At 49.7% G+C, this 24,268-nt stretch overlaps 1 protein-coding gene across 2 annotated transcripts; it reads left to right on the plus strand.

Annotated features, from left to right (window-relative positions):
- Nucleotides 1-6,085: 6,085 nt before the first annotated feature.
- Nucleotides 6,086-23,843, plus strand: ORAI2 (ORAI calcium release-activated calcium modulator 2). 2 transcript variants are annotated; one of them, XM_004442144.3, is made up of 3 exons: nt 6,086-6,202; nt 9,453-9,690; nt 20,424-23,843. In XM_004442144.3, the coding sequence occupies exons 2-3, from the start codon at nt 9,466-9,468 to the stop codon at nt 20,961-20,963; spliced, it is 765 nt and encodes a 254-aa protein (XP_004442201.1). In that variant the 5' UTR covers nt 6,086-6,202; nt 9,453-9,465; the 3' UTR covers nt 20,964-23,843. The 2 variants fall into 2 exon arrangements, with proteins under 2 accessions (XP_004442201.1, XP_087273824.1); XM_087417698.1 differs by lacking the exons at nt 6,086-6,202; nt 9,453-9,690 and adding an exon at nt 9,698-9,813.
- The last annotated feature ends 425 nt before the right edge of the window (nt 23,844-24,268 follow it).

Raw genomic sequence — 24,268 nt, forward strand, 5'->3', positions numbered from 1 at the left:
ATCTTTTTGGAAAAAACAAAAATTATTAAATTGAGTTACACGAGTGATGTTCTATTGGCTTTTGGAAATAGGAATATAACTGTTTTGGTTTCCAGGCTGCACGGAAGGAGTGCTGGGTGGAAACTGTTTCCTTTGTTGTCATCATTGGAAACAGGCATCTTTCCTTCTTCTCCCCTTTGGTTTTTTTTTTTTTTCTTTGTGTGTGTGAGGAAGATCAGCCCTGAGCTAACATCCATGCCAATCCTCCTCTTTTTGCTGAGGAAGACTGGCCCTGAGCTAACATCCGTGCCCACCTTTCTCTACTTCATATGGGATGCCGCCTCAGCACGGTCTGACAAGTGGTGCATCGGTGCGCGCCCGGGATCTGAACCCAGGCCGCCAGCAGCGGAGCCGGTGCACTTAACCACTATGCCACGGGACCGGCCCCTCCCCTTTGGAAGTTAGTTTATGTCGACTCTTTGGCTTACTTGACTAAAGTGAGCTACAATTACCCTGTATTAACATATTTCTTTTTTTTCAATTATTTTATTGAGATGATATTGGTTTATAACATTGTGTAATTTCAAGTGTGCATTATCATATATCAGTTTCTGTATAGACTGCATCATGCTTACCACCAGTAGTCTAATTTTTATCCATCACCATACATATGTGCCCCTTTACCCCTTTTGCCCACTCCCCCACCCCCTTCCCCTCTGGTAACCACTAATCTGTTCTCTTTATCCATGTGTTTATCTTCCACATATAAGTGAAATTATGTGGTGTTTGTCTGTCTTTGTCTGGCTTGTTTTGCTTAACATAATACCCTCCAGGTCCATGCATGTTGTTGCAAATGGGACTGTTTTGTCTTTTTATAGCTGCGTAGTATTCCATTGTCTGTGTGTGTCTGTGTACACCACGTCTTGATCCATTCATCAGCTGATGGGCACTTGGGTTGCTACCACGTCTTGGCTATTGTGAATAATGCTGAAATGAACATAGGGATGCATAAATCTCGTTGAATCGTTGATTTCATGTTCTTTGGATAAATACCCAGTAGTGGGATAGCTGGATCATATGGTATTTCTATTTTTAATTTTTTGAGAAATCTCCATACTGTTTTCCATAGTGGCTGTACCACTTTGCTTTCCCACCAGCTGTGTATGAGGGTTCCCTTTTTCTCCATATCCTCTCCAACATTTGTTGGTTTTTGTCTTGGTAATTATAGCCATTCTGACAGGTGTGAGGTGATATCTCATTGTAGTTTTGATTTGCATTTCCCTAATAATTAGTGATGATGAAGATCTTTTCATGTGCCTGTTAGCCACCTGTATATCTTCTTTGGAATAATGTCTGTTCATTTCCTCTGCCCATTTTTTGGTCGGGTTGTTTGTTTTTTTGTTATTGAGTTGTATGAGTTCTCTATATATTTTGGAAATTAACCCCTTGTCAGATATATGATTTGCAAATATTTTCTCTCAGTTGGTGGGTTGTCTTTTCATTTTATTCATGGTTTCCTTTGCCTTGCAGAAGCTGTTTAGTCTGATGTAGTCCCATTTGTTAATTTTTTCTTTTGTTTCCCTTGCCTGGATAGACATGGTATTCGAAAAGATGCTGCTAAGACTGATGTCAAAGAGTGTACTACCTGTATTTTCTTCTAGGAGTTTTATGATTTCAGGTCTTACATTCAAGTCTTTAATCCACTTTGAGTTAATTTTTGTGTATGGTGTAAGATAATGGTCTACTTTCATTCTTTTGCACGTGGCTGTCCAGTTTTCCCAAAACCATTTACTGAAGAGACTTTCCTTTCTGCATTGTATGTTCTTGGCCCCTTTCTTGAAGATTAGCTCTCTGTAGATGTGTGGTTTTATTTCTGGGCTTTCAGTTATGTTCCATTGATCTGTGTATCTTTTTTTGTGCCAGTACCATGCTGTTTTGATTACTACAGCTTTGTAGTATATTTTCAAGTCAGGGATTGTGATGTCTCCAGCTTTGTTCTTTTTTCTCAGGATTGCTTTGGCTGTTCGGGGTCTTTTGTTGTTCCATATAAATTTTAGGATTCTTTGTTCTAGTTCTGTGAAGAATGTTATTGGGATTCTGATTGGGATTGCATTGAATCTGTAGATTGCTTTAGGTAATATGGACATTTTAAGTATGTTTATTCTTCTAATCCATGAGCATGGGATATCTTTCCATTTGTGTCTTCTTCGATTTCTTTCAATAATGTCTTGTAGATTTCAGTGTATAGATCTTTCACCTCCTTGATTAAATTTATTCCCAGCTATTTTATTCTTTTGTTGCAATTGTAAATGGGATTGTATTCTTGACTTCTCTTTCTGCTATTTCGTTATTAGAGTATAGAAATGCAACTGATTTTCGTTAAGTCGATTTTGTGCCCTGCAACTTTGCTGTGGTTGTTGATTATTACTGATAGCTTTCTGGTGGATTCTCTAGGGTTTTCTATATATAGATTATGTCATCCACAAACAGTGAGAGTTTCACTTTTTCCTTTCCAATCATATTTCAATAAAGAGAACACCCTTAGGAATTAACCTGGGGCAGGTCCTGAGGCAATTTCGGTCTTATTATTCCATAGAATGTAGCAAATCTTTATTGAGCACGAAGAAGTGCTAAAGGCAAAGGATTCCTGAGTGCACTTTGCTAGGCCATGGGGGTGACAGTGAGCAAGATGCAGTCCGTGCCTTCAGGGAGCTCCAGATCTGATCAGGGACACACACAGGAAAAGGCCACTGTCGTTGGGTGGGTGTAGCACACACTGCCGTGTGCACACGTGACCCAGGCCTGTGGGACAAGCCCCGGGCAGCGCAGTCATACAGCGGCCCTAAGACAGCCAGCCAAGGACGGGGCAGATGCCCTGCCAGGGCCTCCCAAGCACCGGTGAAGGGGACTGGAGTTGATCTAAGCCTGCAGGGAAAGCCTGAAGGGCTGGAGGGGAAATGGGGAGACACTAGGGGGATTTTTCACTTTGCAGTGTGGAGAATAGACTGGAAGGGGACAGGTGGCTCTTGCAGTAATGCAGAGCAGAAGCGATGATGGCCTGAATTAGTATAGAGACCAGTGGGGACAGGCAGAAATGGCAGAGATTCCAGAGACGTTTAGGCAGGAGAGTTCACAGGACCTGATGGGGAGCGGAGGAGTCAGGAATGACACTACATCTATAGCGTCATCAGCTGGGTGGATGGTGGAACAAGTATGTGAGGGAAGTGACCTGAGGCAGGTGACCCAGGAGATGGAACAGGTATGTGAGGGAAAGGTGAGGAATTCAGCTGTGGGCATGGTGAGGTTGGGGGCCCTTGGGACACGCCCTGCCAGCCTGGGAAGAGATCAGGGCTGGAGGTGTGATTTGGGAGTCATGAGACTCCTCGAAACAAGGCGAGTGGGTGAGACCAGTCAGGGAGAAGTATAGAGGGGGACCCAGACAGAACCCTGAGAAACACCCACATCTAGAGGAAGACAGCAAAGAAGGAGCCTGCACAAGGGGAAAAACAGTCAGGTGGGGTCACCGGAGCAAGAAAGGAGTGTTTCCAGCTGGAAGGAGGGGTACCCAATGACAGACAAGGCAGCAGCTGAAATATCTTCTGGATTTAGCAACACAGCGTCAGTGGGCTGCAGAGGGCTGAGCAGGGACTGAAGGAAGTGATGACGGCTCTCCTGAGGAGTTCCGTGTGAAGTGGGAAAGGTGGTGGCAGGAGAGGTTGGAAGGGGTCTGGCTGAAGAGGGAAGGAGGCAGAGAGGGAGAAAAGGGGGGTCTCGGCAGAGTCAAGGAAGGGAGGTGGTGGGTTGAGAACTGAGTGAGAAAGAAGGGGTCAGCACGTGGGACATTCGAATTTAAGATTTCACAGAGGGTGATGACAAGGGCTAGGCCATAGGAGTGAATGGCCAAGGGGACAGACGGACGTGTCAGGGGACTGGATACATTGTCCACCCCAGCTGTGAGGCCATCTCGGATGATAAGACCTGGGTAGAGAGGAAAGAAGGGCCTACAATCTTCACTGAATGAGGGGGTGCGTTGATGAGGAAGACTAGAAGGTGTTTGACCCTGGAATGTGCCTCAAAGAATTGATCTTTTTCAAATGTGGGGTAGCTAAGTCCTTGGGAGAGGAAGCGACTTGCCAAGGACAACCAACTAGGGAAGTAGCTCAGACTGTAGCCCGGACATCTCATCTGGGTGGCTGGCACTGTGGCCCTTTCCCTGAACCTCCTTCTGTGTAACTGCCACTGACCCTGTGTGCCAGAGGGCCTCGCTGACTATCAGCATTGTGATCCTTAAGTCTCTCTCCTTTCAACATGCTGCCGTCCCCTTCCTTACTCTTCTGGGTGGAAAACGCCACTTTCTGTGTGTGGTTAGGAAACTCGCTCCGCAGAGCACTGGTAATTATGACTTACGTTTGCTTCTGTCCAGGCATGCTGGATGAATGTGCTTGGGCATGGAGGCATGGCTAACCGGCAGGGGAAGCAAGGGTGGGAACCTCAAGCAAATGACTCCATTGCTGAAAAAATGTTCATCTATGATGCAACTACTGTAGTTTACCAAGTGTTGTCTTCCTGTTTTCCAGGTCATTTTATCAAGAGCTTGAGGTTTGGAAGCCACAGAATGATTGCTTTTTGAGGACTTTGCCCCCTGAAAGTCAAATGATCCTTTTCGTATAGCCATCCATGGGGGAGAGGGCAGTAATCAGACCCTGGAGTTCTCCTGTGCCCTTTGTTAGGGCAGTGACTGGGGGGGTGGGCGGGGGGATGACACAATGACTGCCTTAGTCTGTTTTTAAGTGTCCTCCTGGATGAAAAGGTATCATTCCACCTCTCAGCAATGGCCTCTAAAATGAATCTTGAAGTATAAATGGATTTGGCCTGGCATCTGTAACATCTACTCTTCCAATTGTCAGAAAACTTAGACTGGCTGACACGAGTGGAATTTTTCTTTCATTTGGATAAATGTGTCACGGTCCACTGCTGTTGTGACAGATGGAAAAATGCTATGTAGGGCACGCAGGAAGGACTCTGAGGGCCCATCTGGCACGGCAGGTTGATATGAACCCCTATCACCTCTTAGTGAATTATTCATGTGCACTTCCTGAAAAGAACGTTCCTGTGTGAATATCTTGGTGGCAAAACCGGAGAGTTCACTATTCCGGCGGTGCGGTTCCCTGCAGTAGTGAATGGAAAGAGCAGGGGCACCGCAGAAACGCTTTCACCCCCGGGGGCTCTGCCGACCCAGAACACTATGAGGACAGCTCTGGGCGCGCATCTACCCGGTGCCCAGAGTGCCATAACCCGGTTAGGACCCCCTGTGGATCGGAGGTGCAGTCTGGGCGCCCACCTGACCAGCTCCGGTGCGCGCTCTGCGGAGCGCCACGGGCCATCCAGGGAAACTCGGGTATGGCAGCCTGGGTGCTTCCCAAACGGAACCTCCCCTTCCACCCCTGTTCCCCACGCCCCCCACCCCACACCTGCCCGCCCCGTAGTCTGATAACGGGATACCGGTTCCCTGTCCCTACAGGGTGAGCCCTTGTGGCCTCTCCCCACCCCTCCACGTGGCCAATGGCTGGTCCTAGGCATCCTCCAGGGCTCGCCCTGAGAACCTCGTGCCCCCATTCTGCGCTCAGGCCGACACAGCTCGGGCCGCGCAGGGACCACCTGGCCCTGGACTTGCTAGCCAGACCCGGGGGTCAGAGAAAGCGCGGCCCCATCGTTCTGTCGCCGAGGCCCAGGGCGCCCGCGCGGCCGGCGGGGCGGGAAAGCGAGGATGCCCAGGCTTCCGGCTGGCCTCGCCGCCGCCGCCGCTTCGCCAGTCTCTGTGGCCGCGGCGCACTGGGGGCAGGAGAGATGAGCACCCTTCGCGGGTGTGCGCGTCCCGGCTGCCAGCCCCGGAGTGGCCGGGCGTGAGCTGGGTCCAGGCGGCAGGGGCCCCCGGGATCCCCTGGGAGGGGTCGCGAACCCCTCCCCTCCCGGCCCGCTGGGTCACGTGGCCCGCAGCGCCCCCGCGGGCCGGTCACGTGACGGCGGCGCGCTGTTGCCTTGGCAGCGGCTGCTGCGGGCCGGCGGGGGACCCCGCGGGCCGGGCGGAAAGAGGGAGGGGGCGGTGCTCGGCGCTCCGGCCGGGCCACGGGGCCACCGGGCCACACGGCCACGCCAGTGCCGCCTGCCGCGAGCCGGAGCCCGAGCCGGAGCCGGAGCCGGGCGGGGCAGGCAGGGCAGCTCGGTGAGTGTTCGCCGCGGGAGGTCTGGCGCGGGAAGCGGGGTCCGCGCCCCGCCGCGGGGACGGGATTGCACCGGGAGGCTCGACGGGGGAGGGGACGGGCTTTCTCCCGGGCAGGCTTGGGATGGGACTACGGCGGGGTTGGGGGGCGGCCAGCTAACCCCCGCCCCGCGGGATCTCCGGGCAGGGTGCGGCGCCCAGAGGACTCGGAGGTCGGTGCGCGGGTCGAATGCGGGTACTGCGGCCGCTGGGGCTTCCTAGGGGAAGGGACAGAGATGCAGTGGACGCCTCTGGGAGACCCCTGTGGCGGCTGCTGGGCCCACGCCCCGCGCCGGCGCGACAAAGAGAGAGAGTCAGAAACAGACGTTTCTGCGTGGCACTCGCCATTGCTCGTGTTCCAGATGTTTAAAGGAAGTTGAGACAGGCAAACCTCCAAACCTACCCCCTGGAAATGTTTCAACCAGGCCGGCCAAGGAGAATTGCTGATCTGTAGAGAGAGGGTTACCGTTACCCTATAAAGACCTCTGTTCTCTGACTGCTCCCCATATAAAAACAAACAAACAAACAAAACCCCACAAGGTTCAGCCGGGAGAGCATCCTTTGGAGCTTCTGCCACCCGACAGAAATGTCGGGCTCCATCTTGCTCCCCCCCACCCCCCCCCACCCCCTGCCGAGCCGCCGTGGGGTGTGAGGACCAGACTCTGCCCCTCCCGGTGCAGGGGTAGGTGGCCCGGGACCAGGTAGGACCCTGGCGCTGGGCGGGTTAGGATGGGTCTGAATCCCATCCAGGCTGCTCCCTCTGCAGGAAGTGGCTCTTTCTTCTGGACCCACAGGCCTGCCTCAATGCCCAGGCTCCAAGCAGACAGTTAGCCCTTCCTCCCCACCTCCTGTCACTCTGAGGACGTCCGCAGGCCTCCTGAGACTGCCCCTGCAGCTCTGCTCTCCACTCTCGACCTGGAGCCCGGCGCACACTCACTGACAGCCCCTGGGCTTCCCTCTTCTTCACTCCATGCATGCTTTCATCCCTTTGGAGGCCACCAGGCCCTCCCGTCCCTCCCAGTCAGCCAACCATCACAGTGGGCACACAGACCAGACTGACCCCAGATTGCTCCCTTCACCGACCCCTTTTATGCCGCATGCTGCCCTGGGCTCCACAGACTCCCTGCATCCTGTCTTCCACCCACATTACCCTGAACCCCTGGGCAGCCAGCCTGCCTGCCAGGTCCCCCTGCCTCTCAGAACCCTCCCGTGCGCACAGCATCTTGTCTTTGAGGGAGAGCCCCTCTGCGCCAATGCTGCCTTCACTACCTACGTCCTTGTCCCCTGTCCTTGCTCCCTAGCAGGCACCTTCTCCCTGCCCAGGGCTGAGGCAGCCAGCCAGCCCCCTGCTCCCTCGGCCCGTCACACTCCTCCACTAAAGCAGAATTTAGTTCACTGGATGGGAATCACCTCCTTATCTCGTCCCCCCACTGGGCAGTGAGTTCCTTGAAGGAACTCACAGGATTCTCACCTCTTTCATCTTTGATGCCTAAGTACCAAATGCAGTTTTACTTCAGGGCCCAGTAAGCGTCTATTGGATGCAGGATGGAGAGACTGGTACTAAGGGGCAAAGGTGGTGCCTTTCACCCTTCCACACGTCTTCATCATACCTGTAGGCTCACTTATGCTACATATGGGGAAAAAAAAGAGAAAAAGCACATTTCCAAATGCTATTCTAAATTATTTCGAGCTAACACATTGGTTAGTGAGCAACATTTCTCTGAATTCTCCCCAAGGGAAGGGATGTTCCAGTGGTTGAAGTGCTTAAAAGCTAGGCTGCTGGCTGCAGATGTGGGCAAGGGGTCAGTGACTCAGGCTACCAACGTTCCTATAAATGACCTAGTAATTGGCATCCCCTGGCGGAGACAGAAGAGCCCAGACTGTTCCCTGGCGATCTTGTTGGCCAGTAAAAGCTGTGCCTCCGAAGCCTGGCAGAGAACAGAGAGGAAGGTGCCCCAAAAGAGAGAGCTCTTCCCTTCTAGGACCTTCCCATAGAGCCTTTTTAGAGATTGACTTGAATGGATCAGTTTGGGGCATTTCCTCAGCAGCTGACCCTGGTAAATACCCCTTACCCCACCCACCTACCTCCAGCCATGCGCCTGAGGACCTAGAAATGCTGACTGTTTGTAATAGCCTTCAGTAGGCTTTTCCTGGGGCCTCTGCGGGCCTGAGCATACAGGTTGACATCTGATGCCAAGTGAGCCGTGAGGTGCCTGTGTCCTTGAGTCCTGCCCTGCAGATTAATTAGAGCTGATCCTGGAGTGCTGCCGCACAGGCCGGCCCCTGAGACCGCATGAAACCGCCAGTCCTCTATTTGGATTAGTGGAGATTTGGGTTTAAATTCACAAGTCTTAACAGATCAGTCCTTCTGATCTTGATTCCATGTTACTGTCAAACCAGCCGTCTAGCTGGGGTGATTCCTGGGGTCTGCAGTCTCCATTTCTCCGTAAAACGTGTTCATGTCACTTGGTGGATTTAGTTTCTCATTTTGCTGAAGGTTTCCATTGCAGCCTGGATGTGGCTTTACTTTAGTTCTAGAAACCCAGTATTTTTTGGAGTGAACCATGTTGATTACAAGTTAAGTTGCATTTGAGAAACTAGCGGCTGCTTAGAAATGTTTATTTTGTGGTTGGCACCTGGACATTGAAAAGCAGTTTTGAGTCTTCAGGTCCATTATTTTGTTCAGTAGCTCTGTAGGTTGGGGATGTCCCCATTTGGAAGTGAGCGCAGTCAGCAAAGTCAGGGGTCATGCTCAGGATCACACGGTAGGGTCAAACGCAGGTTTGGTAACTTTAGGTCCTAGGATCTTTCTAAACGCTACAGCTCCCTGTTCCCTGAAGTCAGGTGCAAATCAGAGGATTCTTTAGATGCTTTTGGCCAACCTTGGAATTCCGTTCACCCACGAGCCACACTTGATTGGAGCCTCTCTGAGCTTTGGGATGGGAGGCCGGATTCCAGCTTTTCAGAGGAACTGCACTGGACGCTGCAGGGGTTTCTGGAAATGCACTCCTGACCCTCCTCTCCTTCAGACGGTTCCTGCATTCCAGTGTGGGGACTGCCTTAGAGACCAGGGCACCACACTCCCGCTACCCCTGGATCCCATGGCCCTGCCATGGGAGGGATACAGTGGACCCCAGGGAAGATTTAAGGGTTCTGGCTTTTCCAGGCCCCGGGAACCCTCCAGGAGGCCTGAGTGTGTCTCTCCAACCCCCAGCCTGGCTCCCACCATGAGCGCTGAGCTCAGCGTGCCTGTGGACCCCTCCACCCCTGCCTGCTCTGAGCCTGGCCACAAGGGCATGGATTACCGCGACTGGGTCCGCCGCAGCTACCTGGAGCTGGTCACCTCCAACCACCACTCTGTGCAGGCCCTCTCCTGGAGGAAGCTTTATCTGAGCAGGGCCAAGCTGAAGGCCTCCAGCCGGACCTCCGCCCTCCTCTCGGGCTTTGCCATGGTGAGTGCAGACACGTGGTGGGGAAGGCAGCCTGCAAAAGGGGCTTCTGCTGCTCGAGATCCTGTGATGCGTCAGGAAGCAAAGCACGCCCTCTGGCCTGCTGGCAGCCGGGATGGACCATTAGTAAGTCTCCCCAGGTCCCAGCTCCTCCACGGAGACTGCTCTATCAGCCTGAGGGGTTGCCTGGGAGATCCAGGGGAGTCCCCAAGCCCAGAGCCTGTGGGAAGCCCCACTCTCACGTTCACGTAAAGTATTTCCCTGGCAAGGAAGTTGGGGGGATAATGAAAATAGCTTCAGTGTACAGGACTTCCTGGAGAAAAGTACCCACATCTGCCCCATCTCAGGCACCACCCAAGGGTTTGGAAATCTGGGGGATTTGAGCAGGAACTGTGGGATGGATCAGGGTTTGTTCTGTTTAGCCCAGCTGGGGACGCAGATGCTCCACAAATGTGGCCTCCGGGGTGATGAAGCAGAGCCTCTGGCCTGACTCCGGCTGTCGGCTTCGGCTCTCCTTCTGAGTCATCCCAGGACAAGAGTCCGCCTCTGGCAAATCCTCATGCCCTGAGAAGGGGCACATCTCTGGTTGACTCCAAGGCCTCTGGACCCACATCCCTTCAGAGATTTGTCCCCGAGGGGGAGGATGTGGGGACTCAGAGTGAGAACATGGCTGCAGCCACCCCTCTGTCTCTGTTGTTGCTCAGAGGTCCTATTGGGCTGGAAGCAAATTTTTTTTATTGTAAAAACAATTGTTGTTTTTCCATAGCCCAGTGGCTCAGTTGTCAAATTGGAATGCAGAAAATAAAAAGCCGTCAGAGCAAGCGAGCCGCTGTGGCCACTCCTGTGGTAAGGGCCTGCTCGGTCATCAGTGTGGACCACCCTTGGAAAAATGAGACCCTATGGACTCAGGGCATGACTTCATCCAGGGTGGAGCTGAGGTCACCAAACTTGGAGGGTAGTAAGTGTGGGTTTAGGTCTGTAGTTTAAAGCAAGGCCGTATTCAGGTGTTGCGTTTTATCTTTTTTTAACATAATTACAAACTGTATGATCACGTGGTCTCCAACTTTGACTCACAGTGATTTTCCTCCTGTGGTTTCAATCACATAAAAAAACAGAATATTTTCTTAAGCTTAATTTTAAGAAATATGTATGAGAAGTTTAAACGTCACTGTCAAAATCAGAGCTTTTTTTTGACACCACAGAAGAACTATAGTATTGCATTAAATTTTTCTGGCCCATACTTATTATTTTTAACTTTGGAAAACTAACTCTGAGAAGTGTCACATGACATAATGCCGTGAGACACTTTGCTTTCTCTAAATCACTTCCTGTCTACAGCGATCTCTTTAGACCCCAGCCTTCCAAACATTTGGATTTCCAAATTTAAGAAAGTTTCACTGTTTTCTAGCCAACAAAAAGCTCACCCAGTTGAAGACTTCAAAACCATTCATTACGATTTGAAAACAAGCCCTGTGAATCAAGTTATCAAACAAAGGGTGAATTCTGGAGGAGTCACTTGGGACGGAGTGGCAGGGCTGTGAAGTGGTCCTAGAATAAGAACAGTGACCATCGGGAGACCCGATGGGAGACTCCACGTGATCCGGAGTGCCATCTGTCACACTTTCCAGTAATGATTCATTTCTGCAGCATTTACGGAGGATGTCCTCTGTACCAGCAAGTGCTTCCTAAGCAGTCTGGGGATACATTTCAGAAGCCACACAGTGCCCTTGCTTTCTCTTCTAAAAGGTTCCGCTCCGGGAGGCTGCCACCCCTAACACGTACCCGAGATTCAGCCAAAACAGTGAAAACTGGGAAGCAGAGGAACCGAGACCAGTGGTGGGGCAAGCAGCAGGGTGCCTTCTGGGTTAGATTAATATACACCGTTAGATCAGATAATTCTTCAGACCATGGAGCAGCTTGGGAGAAAGAAGTGACAAGTGCGCATCATCAGTATTTCAGCAGTGGAAGCCATAGCTGAATAAGGCAGGGCACGGAGAAATGAACAGGCAGTTTGCTAGGGGAGGCCCTCTTTCTGTTATGCATTCCCTAAGTAGCATTGCAAAGCTGTTCCTTTGTCCAACAGGTGCTTACGCCTGACCTGAAACTTATTTCTCCATGTTTATCCTTCCTCTAACACGGAGAACTAGTGATCCGAGACCCCCTCATAAGATCTTTGCATAAACACACTGCAAAATGGCCTTTTGGCCTTTTCTCCTCCTGAGGCGGAACAAAACTACTTTCCTTGTAGGCCTCTTAATCATCTTTGTTTCTTATCTCTGTGCCTTCTGCGGTTTACAACATCCTTTTGTTGGGCCATATCCTTTGTGGTAACAAGAGCCTACCCAGGCCACAGGGCACTGAGAAAAGACCACCCCTCAACTCCTGTCATATGGCCACTGTCTTTTTGGAGCAATAATCACTGCTGAGTTTTTCTGTTAGGCTGTGGTCCACTAGGACTGCCATATCTTCTTTTTATCTTCCAAATGTTCCAGCTCCACTGAGGGGATGAGGTTCTCACTCTAAGAGGCGGTAGTTGCTAGAAGAAGTTGTGAAATCTTCTTTCTTATAAATTTTTAAAACCAGGGATGGCTCAGATCTCAGAGGCAGACACAGCGGGTGTAAAAGCCCTCCTCTGGCTTCTCTCTTTCTACCTTCCCACCCCCCCTCTTTGGCTGGTCTGGTTTCTTACCTTTGGGTGCCTGTGAGAAGGCCTTTGGTGAGTCCCAGTGTCCTCGCTGGGCCTGGACCAAACTCTGCACTGGGGAGGTCCACAGTGCAGGGTGGGTGCTGGACGGGGAGGGAGCCATTCTGAGTGGACTGGTCTGACTTGGGGAGGTGTGGAGGGCCATGTTGCCTAGTCTGTGGTTTGAAAGCCCCTGAGGGCTTGTGAGCAGGCCCCACCTAAATGGCTGTAGACATTCAGTGCTACAGAGAGTGTAGGATCCCAAAAAGGGAATCCCAACTCCAGCCTCGGGAAGGCGCGGACCCACAGACACAGAAGACCGAGCTTGATGCAAATGCAAGAGGTTTTATTAAGCGGAGCTCCGGGCCGACACGTATCTCTCGCAGGAGACAGAGGAGTCGACCCCGAACCTTAAAGGGCAAGCTCTTTTATAGGATTCGGAAGCATAAAGCGGGAAAAGGTTGGCGCGGTCTTACATGATTGGCTAATTTAAAACATTTAAAAAGTTACATTTTATGGCGCGAATTGCTATGGCGCGAAGCGATTATCAGGTTACACACACGCGTCCCCATCTGGACCCCCTCCACCCCGACCCTCCCAAACTTATCCCTCTGGAGCACTCTCTTGTTCTCAGTTTTTTCCCCGAACAGTTTAGGGTGGGTCTTTCATGAATAGAGTCAGTCAGGATCGATAAACGTTCCCTTCTATACCAGGAATCCTTAGGGCGTGGAGGTGCCTGTCTCTAAGGTAGTAACTTTTAAATTTTTAATATAATTTACTTCCTTCATTCCCCACTTCTTCTTTTGTCCCTAGTTCTAATCTTAGAACTTAGTTTTCGGTGTCTACTATTAGTGGCTCATTGCGTGGGAGAGCTTGGTAATGGCGTTGGAGCATCATAGCATGCACTGCATTGACCCTTTTTCTTATGAAAGCAGTAATTCTATTGAAAACACACGGTCCGAAAACTAAAAGTAGACAAAGAATCAGCAAGGGTCCTGCTAGGGAGGATAGTAAGGTCGTCATCCAGGGGGACTTAGTGAACCAGGATTCAAACCAGCCTTGTTGCGCCTCCCTGCCTTGCTGCCTCATGTCTAATCTTTTTTTATTCTGGAGCACTACTTCAGACAGGGAGGTGAGGGACTCCTCTAATTTAGAGATGGACTGTTCTAAAGTCCTGAGGTCTTCATCTATAGCATTGCTCAAGGCAGTTAATCCCCTTTCTCCTGTGACTAAGGCCGTAGTGCCAGTCCCTACGCCCGTGGCAGCTCCCAGTCCCAGGAGTACAGCCAGGGTGAGGGATACTGGTTTTTTTTTCCATAATCTGGATCTCTGGTCAAATTCATCCTCGAAACTATTGGCAGTAAGATAATAAATTCTAGGCACCAACTGCACAAGCACGCAAAAATCTTGTGACGAATTGAATACGCCAGTTGAGATGCAGGGGGTCAGGCCTGTGGAGCAAACCCATCACCTATTGGGCCCTGGTATCAAAAAATAACCAGGAGTGGTCGGAAGGCTGACTTCAGTCTTATTACATAGAGCCTGGTAGCCCGGGGGAATTTTTCTTAAGCATAGTCCTGAACCGGTCCCCGACACATCCGTTAGGGTTATCCGCCCTTCTTTGCCCCAAAGACAAGTCGTGTGGTCCGTGGTGTTATTTAGACCCCCATGGTGGCAATTTCTTTATAATAAGGGGGGGCTGACCGTTAGGCATAGCCAGCATGCTTCAGTCATTTCAGGGTTGGAGCCATTTAAGGCGTAGTAAGCTCCCCGTACTAAGTTAAACAGTCTGTGCCATCTTTGCCCGGTAGGTACTGCGGAAGGTCAAATGTCCTTCAGAGAAAACAATCAAGGTAAAGAGATATATTTCAGGGTGGCCAAATCTTGATCTCCCACAGTCCCGCCTTTGAAACTAAAAGTTTCACAGTCCTTTTGAAACTTAAAGAAGTTTCATAGTCCAGAAGCTGAGTTGGTAGATTGTTTCATCTCACTGATCACATTTCATAGTCCTGATGATAGATCAGTTCAATTGAGTTCCTTTTGGAAGGTGGTGATGCAGGTGGGCTCTCAAGGTTACGCCTATATTATGGTATCAAGTCCATCAGCTTCAGTTTGTAAGGCTTCAGGAAAAAGGGCAGGTTCAGTTCTCAGTGATTCCAAATGAAAATGATGGAAAAAATCAAAAATGTTAGTTTGGAGATCTGTAGCCAGATATTTCAGGAGACTGGAAGAAATCAGGATCCAGTCTAGTCAACAGATATAAAATAAAAACCTCAAAAGACAATTAACAAAACTAGGATCTAATATCTGCAAATGTATACTATAGTTTTTACTGAAATATAATTTTTTTCTCTAAAATCACCCTCATTTTTCTAGTTCTAATAGAGTTGGCCCAATTATTAACATAAGTACAGCAAGAATAGCAATTGATCACATAGGCTCTTTCAAATCTGCTTTGCTGGAACTTTTTATAAGGAATCTCACATTGAACTTTAAAGGCCTCTCGAGGCCAGGAAAGCCAAGCCAAGGATTTTGTCACCAGACTTTGCCTGCAATACCTATAAATTTGGGTGAATTCCTCTATTCTGAGGTTTCCCCAAAATATTTTAAGGTTCCTTGTACCTGCCAGATAAGTGACATTCTTTACTTATCCTGGTAAGTGCTGCTTGGAACACAAGGTACCAGGCCAATATTTCCACGTGGCTTTATTCCATAAAGTCCAATCTTCATTCCTCAAAAGCTGTATGGTTATATCGCAAATATGATGTTCCAGTCATAACCTTGGTAATATAACCAGTGTTTCCAATTGTGTCCTGTTACAAGGAGAACAGATTCTTACTGAACTTATGCAAATAACTATATTGCCATGAAAACAACAATACTCACTAAGAGTTTCCAAATTCGAGGGATCAGATAGAGAGAAAAAGATAAATATTCCAATTTTACTTACAAAAGTATTATTTACCAAATTGCTATAAGTCATAGCTAGCTCAGGAGAAAAGAGAAAAAGTTTTCCTTAAATCTGAAAAAACAAAACATTAAAAATTCAGCAATGCTTCAAATGAAAAATCATAAAAATTATAATCAGTTCATTCAGTCCTGTGTAATCCATTCTTGATCCCAATCTTTTTGTTAGCAGCTTCATGAAGTTATCAGTCTCTCCAACAGATTTCTGTAATTTCTTATCAAGTTCAGTTTTATGATCAGAAAGTTTATCAGAAGCCTGTACTTCAGTGTAAATGTCAGAGTCCTTTCTATGAATTTTTCTGAAGTTGAAACATTTTGCAAAAGCATTAGAGCAAAGAAATAAGTCTGTAAAGAACAAGACCTCAAAATGGCAATTGACAGAGAAATTTGGTTAATTTTGTGACATACAACATTTTAAAATAATAATAACCAGAATTATGACTGATAATCAGGACAGATCAGCATTTCAGTAATGTTGTACAATTTTAAAACACCTATATCAATAACATTTACCCACATAATAGCACCTAAGCAGACTTATCATCACTTGTCTGACAATCCTTTCCATGTAATTTAACATACTGAATCAGCCTAATAAGTTTAGTATTTTTCCCCTTATAGGAAGAGAGCAAATTTCTTTGAGAAGTTCCAGGGCCCTTTGAAAATTCTCAAAGAAAAAAGTAAAAAGACTTTAAGATATGAATTTTGGGGGAGCTTATCAAAAATATAAACAGTCAAAGCAAACATAGCATTAACAGTCTAAAAAGCCTTAATAGAGAGACCTCAGTCTTTTGAACACAGGAAATTATTTTAACAAAACATAGATTTTTTGTCTTTTAGGTAGACTTACTCAAAGGTAAAGAAAAATCTTTTGTAACCTCTTTATCAAGTTTAAGAAAATTATCCTTTTAAGAGAAATAAGACCAAATTATAATTTTGTACCAGCTTATTTTTGATATTAAAACTCATTTATTTAATTAAATTTATTTTAATCTTAGCCAACTTGACCATGTAAAAACTCTTTTTCCAGAATTCCTCTTTCACAAACTTATAACTTTCTTTTTACATTTAGAATCTGTCCCATGTCTTTCTTTTCCCTTTTAGTACTTGAGGACAAATTTATCTTTCTTAATCGACCAAACAAAACATTTCCATTTTTTGTTCTTTCTTTATACATCTTACTTTCCTTGTACACAGACATATTTTTCTTATTTTTTACTAGCTTCAATCACATATATTAATTAGAAATTTTAACCCTTATAGACTTTGACTTTTAAGTAAAAACTAAGTAAGCAGTTATAAACTTTTTTACATTAGCATTTTGTGGATTGGAAAATCTATGAACACTTCATAACCTCCAGAAATATGTTACTTTATAGTACAATCTTTTAATAAAACACATGTTTACCAATAGACCTAAAACACCTTTTAGTTTTCCTGTAATGAAAAGCCAAAAGTAGACAAATGTACATTTAGCAATCAATGTCTAATATCTTATCTTATTTGGAAATGATGATACTCAGAGAATTTCCATCATAAAATTTAGCAAAACTCTAAAGTTTTAAGTTACCAGAAAGAGTTTGGAAGCTGTAACCACCATAACATATAATTATTGTGTAAAGTTCATCCAATGTTCATTTTTTTCACAACTATTTAGTTACTTATTCCCAATAATTATTTAGATTGCCTACAAGACTTCATAAGACTTCAGATAAAATTAGCCATCATTTAAATTACTATTTTTGTTAACCAGTTCTGTAATAGAAATAACATCAGTTTTTTCCTACAAAATTTCATGCAGTTTTCATCACTTCTTATACCTTTAAACATAGTTATCACTAAGATTTTTATCAATAGGTCTTGGTCTTATAATCTTGGACCAGGGGAGCATTCCCAGTCAGATATTTTAAAACATACTCAGGCAAGGCTGATGCAACCTCTCTATACAAAATCAGCTCAAACATTCCAACCTTTATAATCTTATCAACACTTAGATTTTTACATGTTTTTAACTCAACTGCAACCTGAGTCAAGGTCTCAAGACTAGTCAAATTTTTTCCTTCCTTTTTCTAGCCTTAATTCTTAGGTACCAATTAAGCAATTATGTGAGAGCTTTCAAAACATTTTTTTTCCCCAATTTAGAAGTTTTTCCAATTTAAAGGATCCGTCGTCTGGCCATTGACGAGTAGGATCTTCACTTGTATATTTATTCTAATAGTGACTTGAACCAATAAGCCTTTTTAAGGAAAGACCCGGAGGTAATTTTCACGCTTAGAATAAATCTTTCCCATGGACGCAAGAGGCGTCCCTGGTGAGGGCGCAGATGATGTAGCCCCCATGATCCACAGAATTCACTCCCAAAGATATTTAGACTCCCCTGAGAGCTTGGCACAGCCGGACAGAGACAGTTCGGAACCCCAGTGTACTCGACTGGCCATCAAGGTGCACCCCGGTAAATGCACCTTCCGTATGGTGGAGACCAAGGAGAATATTCTCACTGGTCACAAAGCCAAGTTTTCTCAGGACACAGAACAAGACAGAAGGAAAAACCTCATCTGGTTTTTTTTTTTTTTTTTTTTTCTTATGTGCACAATGACAGCTTTAACCACGCCATGCCTTAGGTCTCTTGGAGCCAGAATAATACCTGGGGGGGAGGTGCTGCAGGGTTGGGGACTGTGTGCTTTTACAGAGTACCTCGTCGTTGCACGGACATTTTCTTGCAGTTGGCGGGGGACCTGTGTCATCTACCCCGTTCCGTGACCCAACTTATCCTGTCACGGGGGTCTTCTGAAAGTGGCGAGCGCCCTAATGGCTCTTAACTGCTCGACCCGCGCCCACTTAAATTTGCGGCCTTTTTGGCTTCCAAGATGCCCTCGGCAATGACCTTCACTTAATAACCCACAGCAAAGTTTGTAGACGCCGGTCTGGTGAGACTTGCAAACTCACCAGTCTGTGGGGCCGCCCCGGACAGCAGGCTAATAGGGCCTATGCCTGCGTCCTACCCTATGGTATTTCCTTCTTATGACAAAAGACACAGACAAAAGAGAAAAACAGAGACTACCTTTGGGAGGAAAAGGGATCAAGATCAAAACCAAGAGTACTCTACCAAATTTAAACCAAGAGTCACTAAAAGCCCAAGAAACTAGTTTCCCAAATATTTTCTCCTGCCAATCTAAATTTAGAAAGAGAAAAAATTCTCACCATTTCCTTCCGCCGGACTCCGCAGATAGAGATTCCGGGAGGCTGACGTGGTAAGAAATCTTACCTTTTTGCCGGCTTTTGTCAGGCGTTCCCGTATCTCACCATCTGCAGTAGTCCAGGGAGAAGGCAGGTCTTCCAGCTGTAGGATCTCATCTCGTCAAATGAGGTCCACGTGATGAACAAAAACAGAACAACGAACACCAAAGACACACCAAAACATTTCTGACTCCCCTTGTCCCTTGGGGCGTCCCCCAGGGTTGCAGCCTGCAGCTCCCAGCACGTCTGCCACTGCAGCCGCTCGGTCTTTACGGCCGAAGCGGCAGCTGCCCAGATACCGAATCAAAACAATGCTTCGCGGCGCCGCACACACTCACACACCCAGTCACTCAGGCTTACCTCCAAGGGGTCTTCGGAGTCTGGGGTGACCGCGCAGATCCCAGACGAGCCCCCAAATGTAGGATCCCAAAAAGGGAATCCCAACTCCAGCCTCGGGAAGGCGCGGACCCACAGACACAGAAGACCGAGCTTGATGCAAATGCAAGAGGTTTTATTAAGCGGAGCTCCGGGCCGACACGTATCTCTCGCAGGAGACAGAGGAGTCGACCCCGAACCTTAAAGGGCAAGCTCTTTTATAGGATTCGGAAGCATAAAGCGGGAAAAGGTTGGCGCGGTCTTACATGATTGGCTAATTTAAAACATTTAAACAGTTACATTTTATGGCGCGAATTGCCATGGCGCGAAGCAATTATCAGGTTACACACACGCGTCCCCATTTGGACCCCCTCCACCCTGACCCTCCCAAACTTATCCCTCTGGAGCACTCTCTTGTTCTCAATTTTTTCCCCGAACAGTTTAGGGTGGGTCTTTCATGAATAGAGTCAGTCAGGATCGATAAACGTTCCCTTCTATACCAGGAATCCTTAGGGCGTGGAGGTGCCTGTCTCTAAGGTAGTAACTTTTAAATTTTTAATATAATTTACTTCCTTCAAGAGAAGCTGGACTTCTGGTCCCCTTGGTGGGCCTTCTTTCCCCTTTCATTTAAAAAAAAGTTATCAGTCAATATATGCACATAGTTTAAAAAATTCAGCACAGGCGCTGCTGAGAGGCTTATAGCGGAGCCCAGCAGCCCGTGTCCCCTCGCCCGGGGGCGGCCACTTGCAGCTCCCTCAGTCTCCACGTCCCTAACACCATTGGAGGCCGCTGTGTCTCAGTGTGTCCATTTTAGACGCTACCTGTTGGCATCCTGTGACCGTGGTCGATGGTTCAGCTCACTTTTCTCAGCCCCGCCCCCTTCCCACAGCCCCTCCTCACCCTTGTCCCCATTTATGTCGCTGTTCCTGGCCTTTAGGATGGGGGCATCTCCCTCCGGCTGTGGGTCTCAGCTGAGAGACGCACCCTGTGGTCTGTGTGAGGCCGTCCAAGTGTGCAGCTCTGAACCTGGGGCCCATCAGGAGCTCTGTTTTTTACTTTTTTTTACGTTTTGCAAGGTCAGTTTTTATTTTTTGAGAAACAGCAGGCGTTTTGCAGCTAAGGCAGCCTGCAGCCTGGCTCTGAGATCAATAGCAAAGCCACACATTGCCAGGGAAGTATGGCCTCTGCCCTGGGTTGTGGCTCGGCACCCAGATACACCTACAGTGTGTGTCTGCGAAGGCACCCAGAGGGTGACCCCCCACCCCACCCTGTGCTTCTTTAGTCTGTTCTGGACTTTTTTGATTTGTCCTTGGTGAGATCTTCTTTACCTCATTAGAAAAAAGGAGAGTTCGAAGCACCTGAACAGCGAGGAGGGTGCCCTCTGTCTGCGAGGGCCGGGAACACGGTGAGGCCAGCAGGCGAGTCCGTGGGGGCCCGGCCGGCCCGGCCCAGCAGCGCCCGCTCTGCCTTGCAGGTGGCCATGGTGGAGGTGCAGCTGGAGACGCAGTACCAGTACCCGCGGCCGCTGCTCATCGCCTTCAGCGCTTGCACCACGGTGCTGGTGGCCGTGCACCTCTTCGCCCTGCTCATCAGCACGTGCATCCTGCCCAACGTGGAGGCCGTGAGCAACATCCACAACCTCAACTCCATCAGCGAGTCGCCGCACGAGCGCATGCACCCCTACATCGAGCTGGCCTGGGGCTTCTCCACCGTGCTGGGCATCCTGCTCTTCCTGGCCGAGGTGGTGCTGCTCTGCTGGATCAAGTTCCTGCCGGTGGACGCACGCCACCAGCCCGGCCACCCGGCAGGCCCCGGCGGCCACACGGGCTGGCAGGCCGCCCTTGTGTCCACCATCATCATGGTGCCCGTGGGCCTCATCTTCGTAGTCTTCACCATCCACTTCTACCGCTCACTGGTGCGCCACAAAACTGAGCGGCACAACCGTGAGATCGAGGAGCTACACAAGCTCAAGGTGCAGCTGGATGGGCACGAGCGCAGCCTGCAGGTCGTGTGAGGTGCGGCCCCGAGGGCTGAGGCCACTGCGGCCGGCACAGATCGCCTGCGTTTTGGAGCATTTCAAAAATGCATATTGCTAAAGAGGCTACCTACACACTGCCAGATAGGTCAGGACCAAAGTTTTACTCCTGTCTTAATGCTGTAAAACCCAGATCATTTTCCCTTAGAAAACGGAAATCTTGAACTAAATGAGAGACTCTGTGTGGAGGAGCTTGGGGCAAAGATAGGCTGAGCCCTTGGCCCTGGGATTTCCTGCAGAGCTCCAAGCAGCAGCCAGCGGTCAGGGGCAATCTCAGAGACGTGGACCAAGTGGCCAGCGGGTGCAGGGCGCCTGGTGGAAGCCCAGAGAGTCGGGGCAGGCTGTGAGTTCAGGGAAGGGGTTGCCCTGTGACACCCGAGGTGGCTTTCGTGGGGGCCGGGCAGCATGTCTGATGGCACCACCTTGCTGAGATTAGACGGGGCACAGGATTGCAGCTCGGCCTGGGCTTCCCTGCCCTGCCCTGGAGACAGTTGGGCAGCCCGGCTTGTGGGAGAAGGCAGGAGCCCGGGCACGTCAGTCTAGCAGGTGTGGTGAGTGCTCTGGCAGGCGTCAGACTTGTCAGACCCTGGGCAGACTTCCCAGGTGGATGCCTGGGAGGGTCGGGGAGACATGTCTGTGGGCATCCCATGTGAGATGCCCACTTGAGGAGGCTGTTAACTGGTGGGTGCTCCGAGGCAAAGTGGGCTGAAATTCGCTCTTCCCAGCCAGCCTGGAGCCCAGGCCACATTGACCCAGCAAGGCTGCCAGATTGGGGCAAGGGCCCACAGTCCAGAGGCTTCCATCTCTTGGCCACAGAATGTCCTCTGAGCCTGTCAGCTGCCCCCTCTGAGCGGCGGCCACAGAAGGCCAGGGGCACTTGTTCAGGCAGCAGGGCCTGCCCGTCCTCCTGCTGCCTGTGGTCCCAGGTGGTGGGAGGGGGCCACCTGGGGGACTTCCTATCTAGACAAGGCCGTTGGCCTGGCCTGGTCTGTGGGTGGTGGCGCCAGGGGCTAGCCCCGGCCAAACGCAGGTCCTGCTTATAATGACGTGGAGCAACCGCAGGGAAGGCAAGACCCCACATAGTGTCCCCCTCCTGGGCCCCGCAGGCCTAGCAGCAAAACACGGGCCCAGCCCACATGTGTCCACAGCCGTGCACATGTGGGTTCTGGTGTTTTCACTAGAGCATCTGGGAGACCCGAGCCCGGGTCCTTGGGCTGTGCACACTCCTGCTACGTACGGCCCAGCCCATGTGTGAGCACACTGCACCCTGAGCTGCTCTCAAAAACCACCTTTACCGCATTGGCCAGCAGCCGCCTGGTGAGAGAGGCCTTTGCTTTTGTTTTCATAAGTAGTCATTGGACTTCGTGCTCTGATGGCCTTTCTGTCGACAGCTTACTATGTCTGTGGGGTCTGGGTTTCCTGTGCCAAGAAATCCGACCTGGCCTGGCTGAGGTTTCTGGGAACGTGACACACTGTTGTACACAGAACCCTGACATGTGACTGAAATGCTGAGGGCCCCTGGGAGCTGTGCTGAGTATCACCAGTGCAAGTCATGACATCTGTGGGGAGTCTGGACATCGCATCCTGCGGGGCCAGAGGAGAGCCCTGGCGTCCGAAGGGCGTGGCCCTTGCATTTTCTGCAGACGTCTGTTGTGACTTGCTTGCTCTCTAGCGCATGCCTGTTCTTTCCCGGAGCTTATTGAAAAGGCTTGTCTGGTTTTAATATCTGTTTGCTTTGCAAAGAATGTCAGCATCACTGCAAGAAAGCCACTTGGTGTCCTGGCAGGGATGGGAGTGGTCGGCTTCTCCCCACAGCTGGGAGGGGACAGCAGGCCCTCCCTCTGGCCTGAGCCTTTTGAGAGGGGCCATGCTGGGCCCACTTCTGCTGGCCACTTTCCTGGGCCTTCTGGTGCCCCTGCCCTAGGTATGTCAGAGCTACAGAGTGCCAAGCTTCCCAGACTTTGCAAAGCACGCCCTCAGGTCCAGCTGGGGGCCAGTTGTTACACCTGGTCCACGGGCAGAGCTTTTAGCCTGGCCTGGCAGCAGCGGGGTCAGATACTCAGTGCCCAGTGACAGTGCCACCTGGGTAGGAAAGATGGCACATAAGCCATTTTTAACACTGATTAGGAGAATAATGTTCTTGTGGTTTCTTGTTCTCTTTCATCCAGAGGCCTCTCCCAGCTCCAGCCTTTCCAGTTCCCAGAGGCATGGGGCAAACAGCATTTTTGTGGGAACAGAGGTGACTGTGGGTCTGGGGACTGCTGGAGGGGAGCCCCCTCAGGGCAGCCCCAGAGCTTGTCGGGGGATGGAGGATAAGCTGCCATTTGGAGCTGCAGAAACAACTCAGTAGGGTGGTTTGGGGAAGGGGGAAAGCCAGTCACAGGCTAGAAGTTCGGTTTCTGGAGGTTTCACCTGATGGTGAAGTATTCCAGGGATAGTGGCCTCCTCTCCATGGTGAGCAGCGCCGCGGGCTGCCCCAGGGCCCGCTTAGGCTTGCCCTGTTTCCCTCTGTGCAGAGCCTCCTGGTGCTCATAGAACAGACAGCGCAGACGCTCTGAGCCCTTTCCAAAGTGGAACACCAGCTCCATTCAGTACCTGACCAGACGGTTCAAAACTCGTGTTTCTATTTTAGAAACTGTGAAGACAGAATGTATCTTAGTGTCTTCTAGGAAGGTCTGTTGAGGACAAAACCGCGTAGGCCTGAGTGGATCGTGTTCGTCTGCATCCTGACCTGTCCTGTGCTGACTGACGGATCATGCATGACGTTGTGTACGTCGCATAGGGTGCACATACCCCCATCCTGTGTATTGATTTTTAAAACAGTTGCCCTGGGTTGAATAAACCAGTAAAGCTATGAAACGTGCTTCTGCTCCTGGTGGAAAGCCATAGAGGTGACCCTCAGAAGCCCCAGTTCTTTCCTGGTGTCTGTTGTGTCCTGGGTGACAGCCCACTTCTCCTGAAGCCCTCCTGCCTCCTCCTAATTGCTGGCACCAGCCAGTGTCCTAACACTGTCCTAACAGGCTTCCCAGGTGAGGTGGGTGGACGCTGGAAAGGACAAGCAGGGCGCTCGGACCCAGATACCCTGCAAGGCTCCCACCAGGTGGAGCCGTGATGGAAATGAGTGCCTCTGCCTGCTGCTTCCCTTCCCAAGTGAGGCTCTCCCATTCCAGAAACACAGCAAGGGGCAGCCCCATGTTGGGGTGAGCACCACCAGAGACCCTCTGGACAGGATGACCTGAAGGCCCCCAGGCCTCCAGGAGCCTCCGTAGCTCTGGTTTCGTGGG

Source organism: Ceratotherium simum, chromosome 26, assembly GCF_057802395.1.
Source record: "Ceratotherium simum simum isolate JZ-2026a chromosome 26, ASM5780239v1, whole genome shotgun sequence".
NCBI lineage: Eukaryota > Metazoa > Chordata > Mammalia > Perissodactyla > Rhinocerotidae > Ceratotherium > Ceratotherium simum.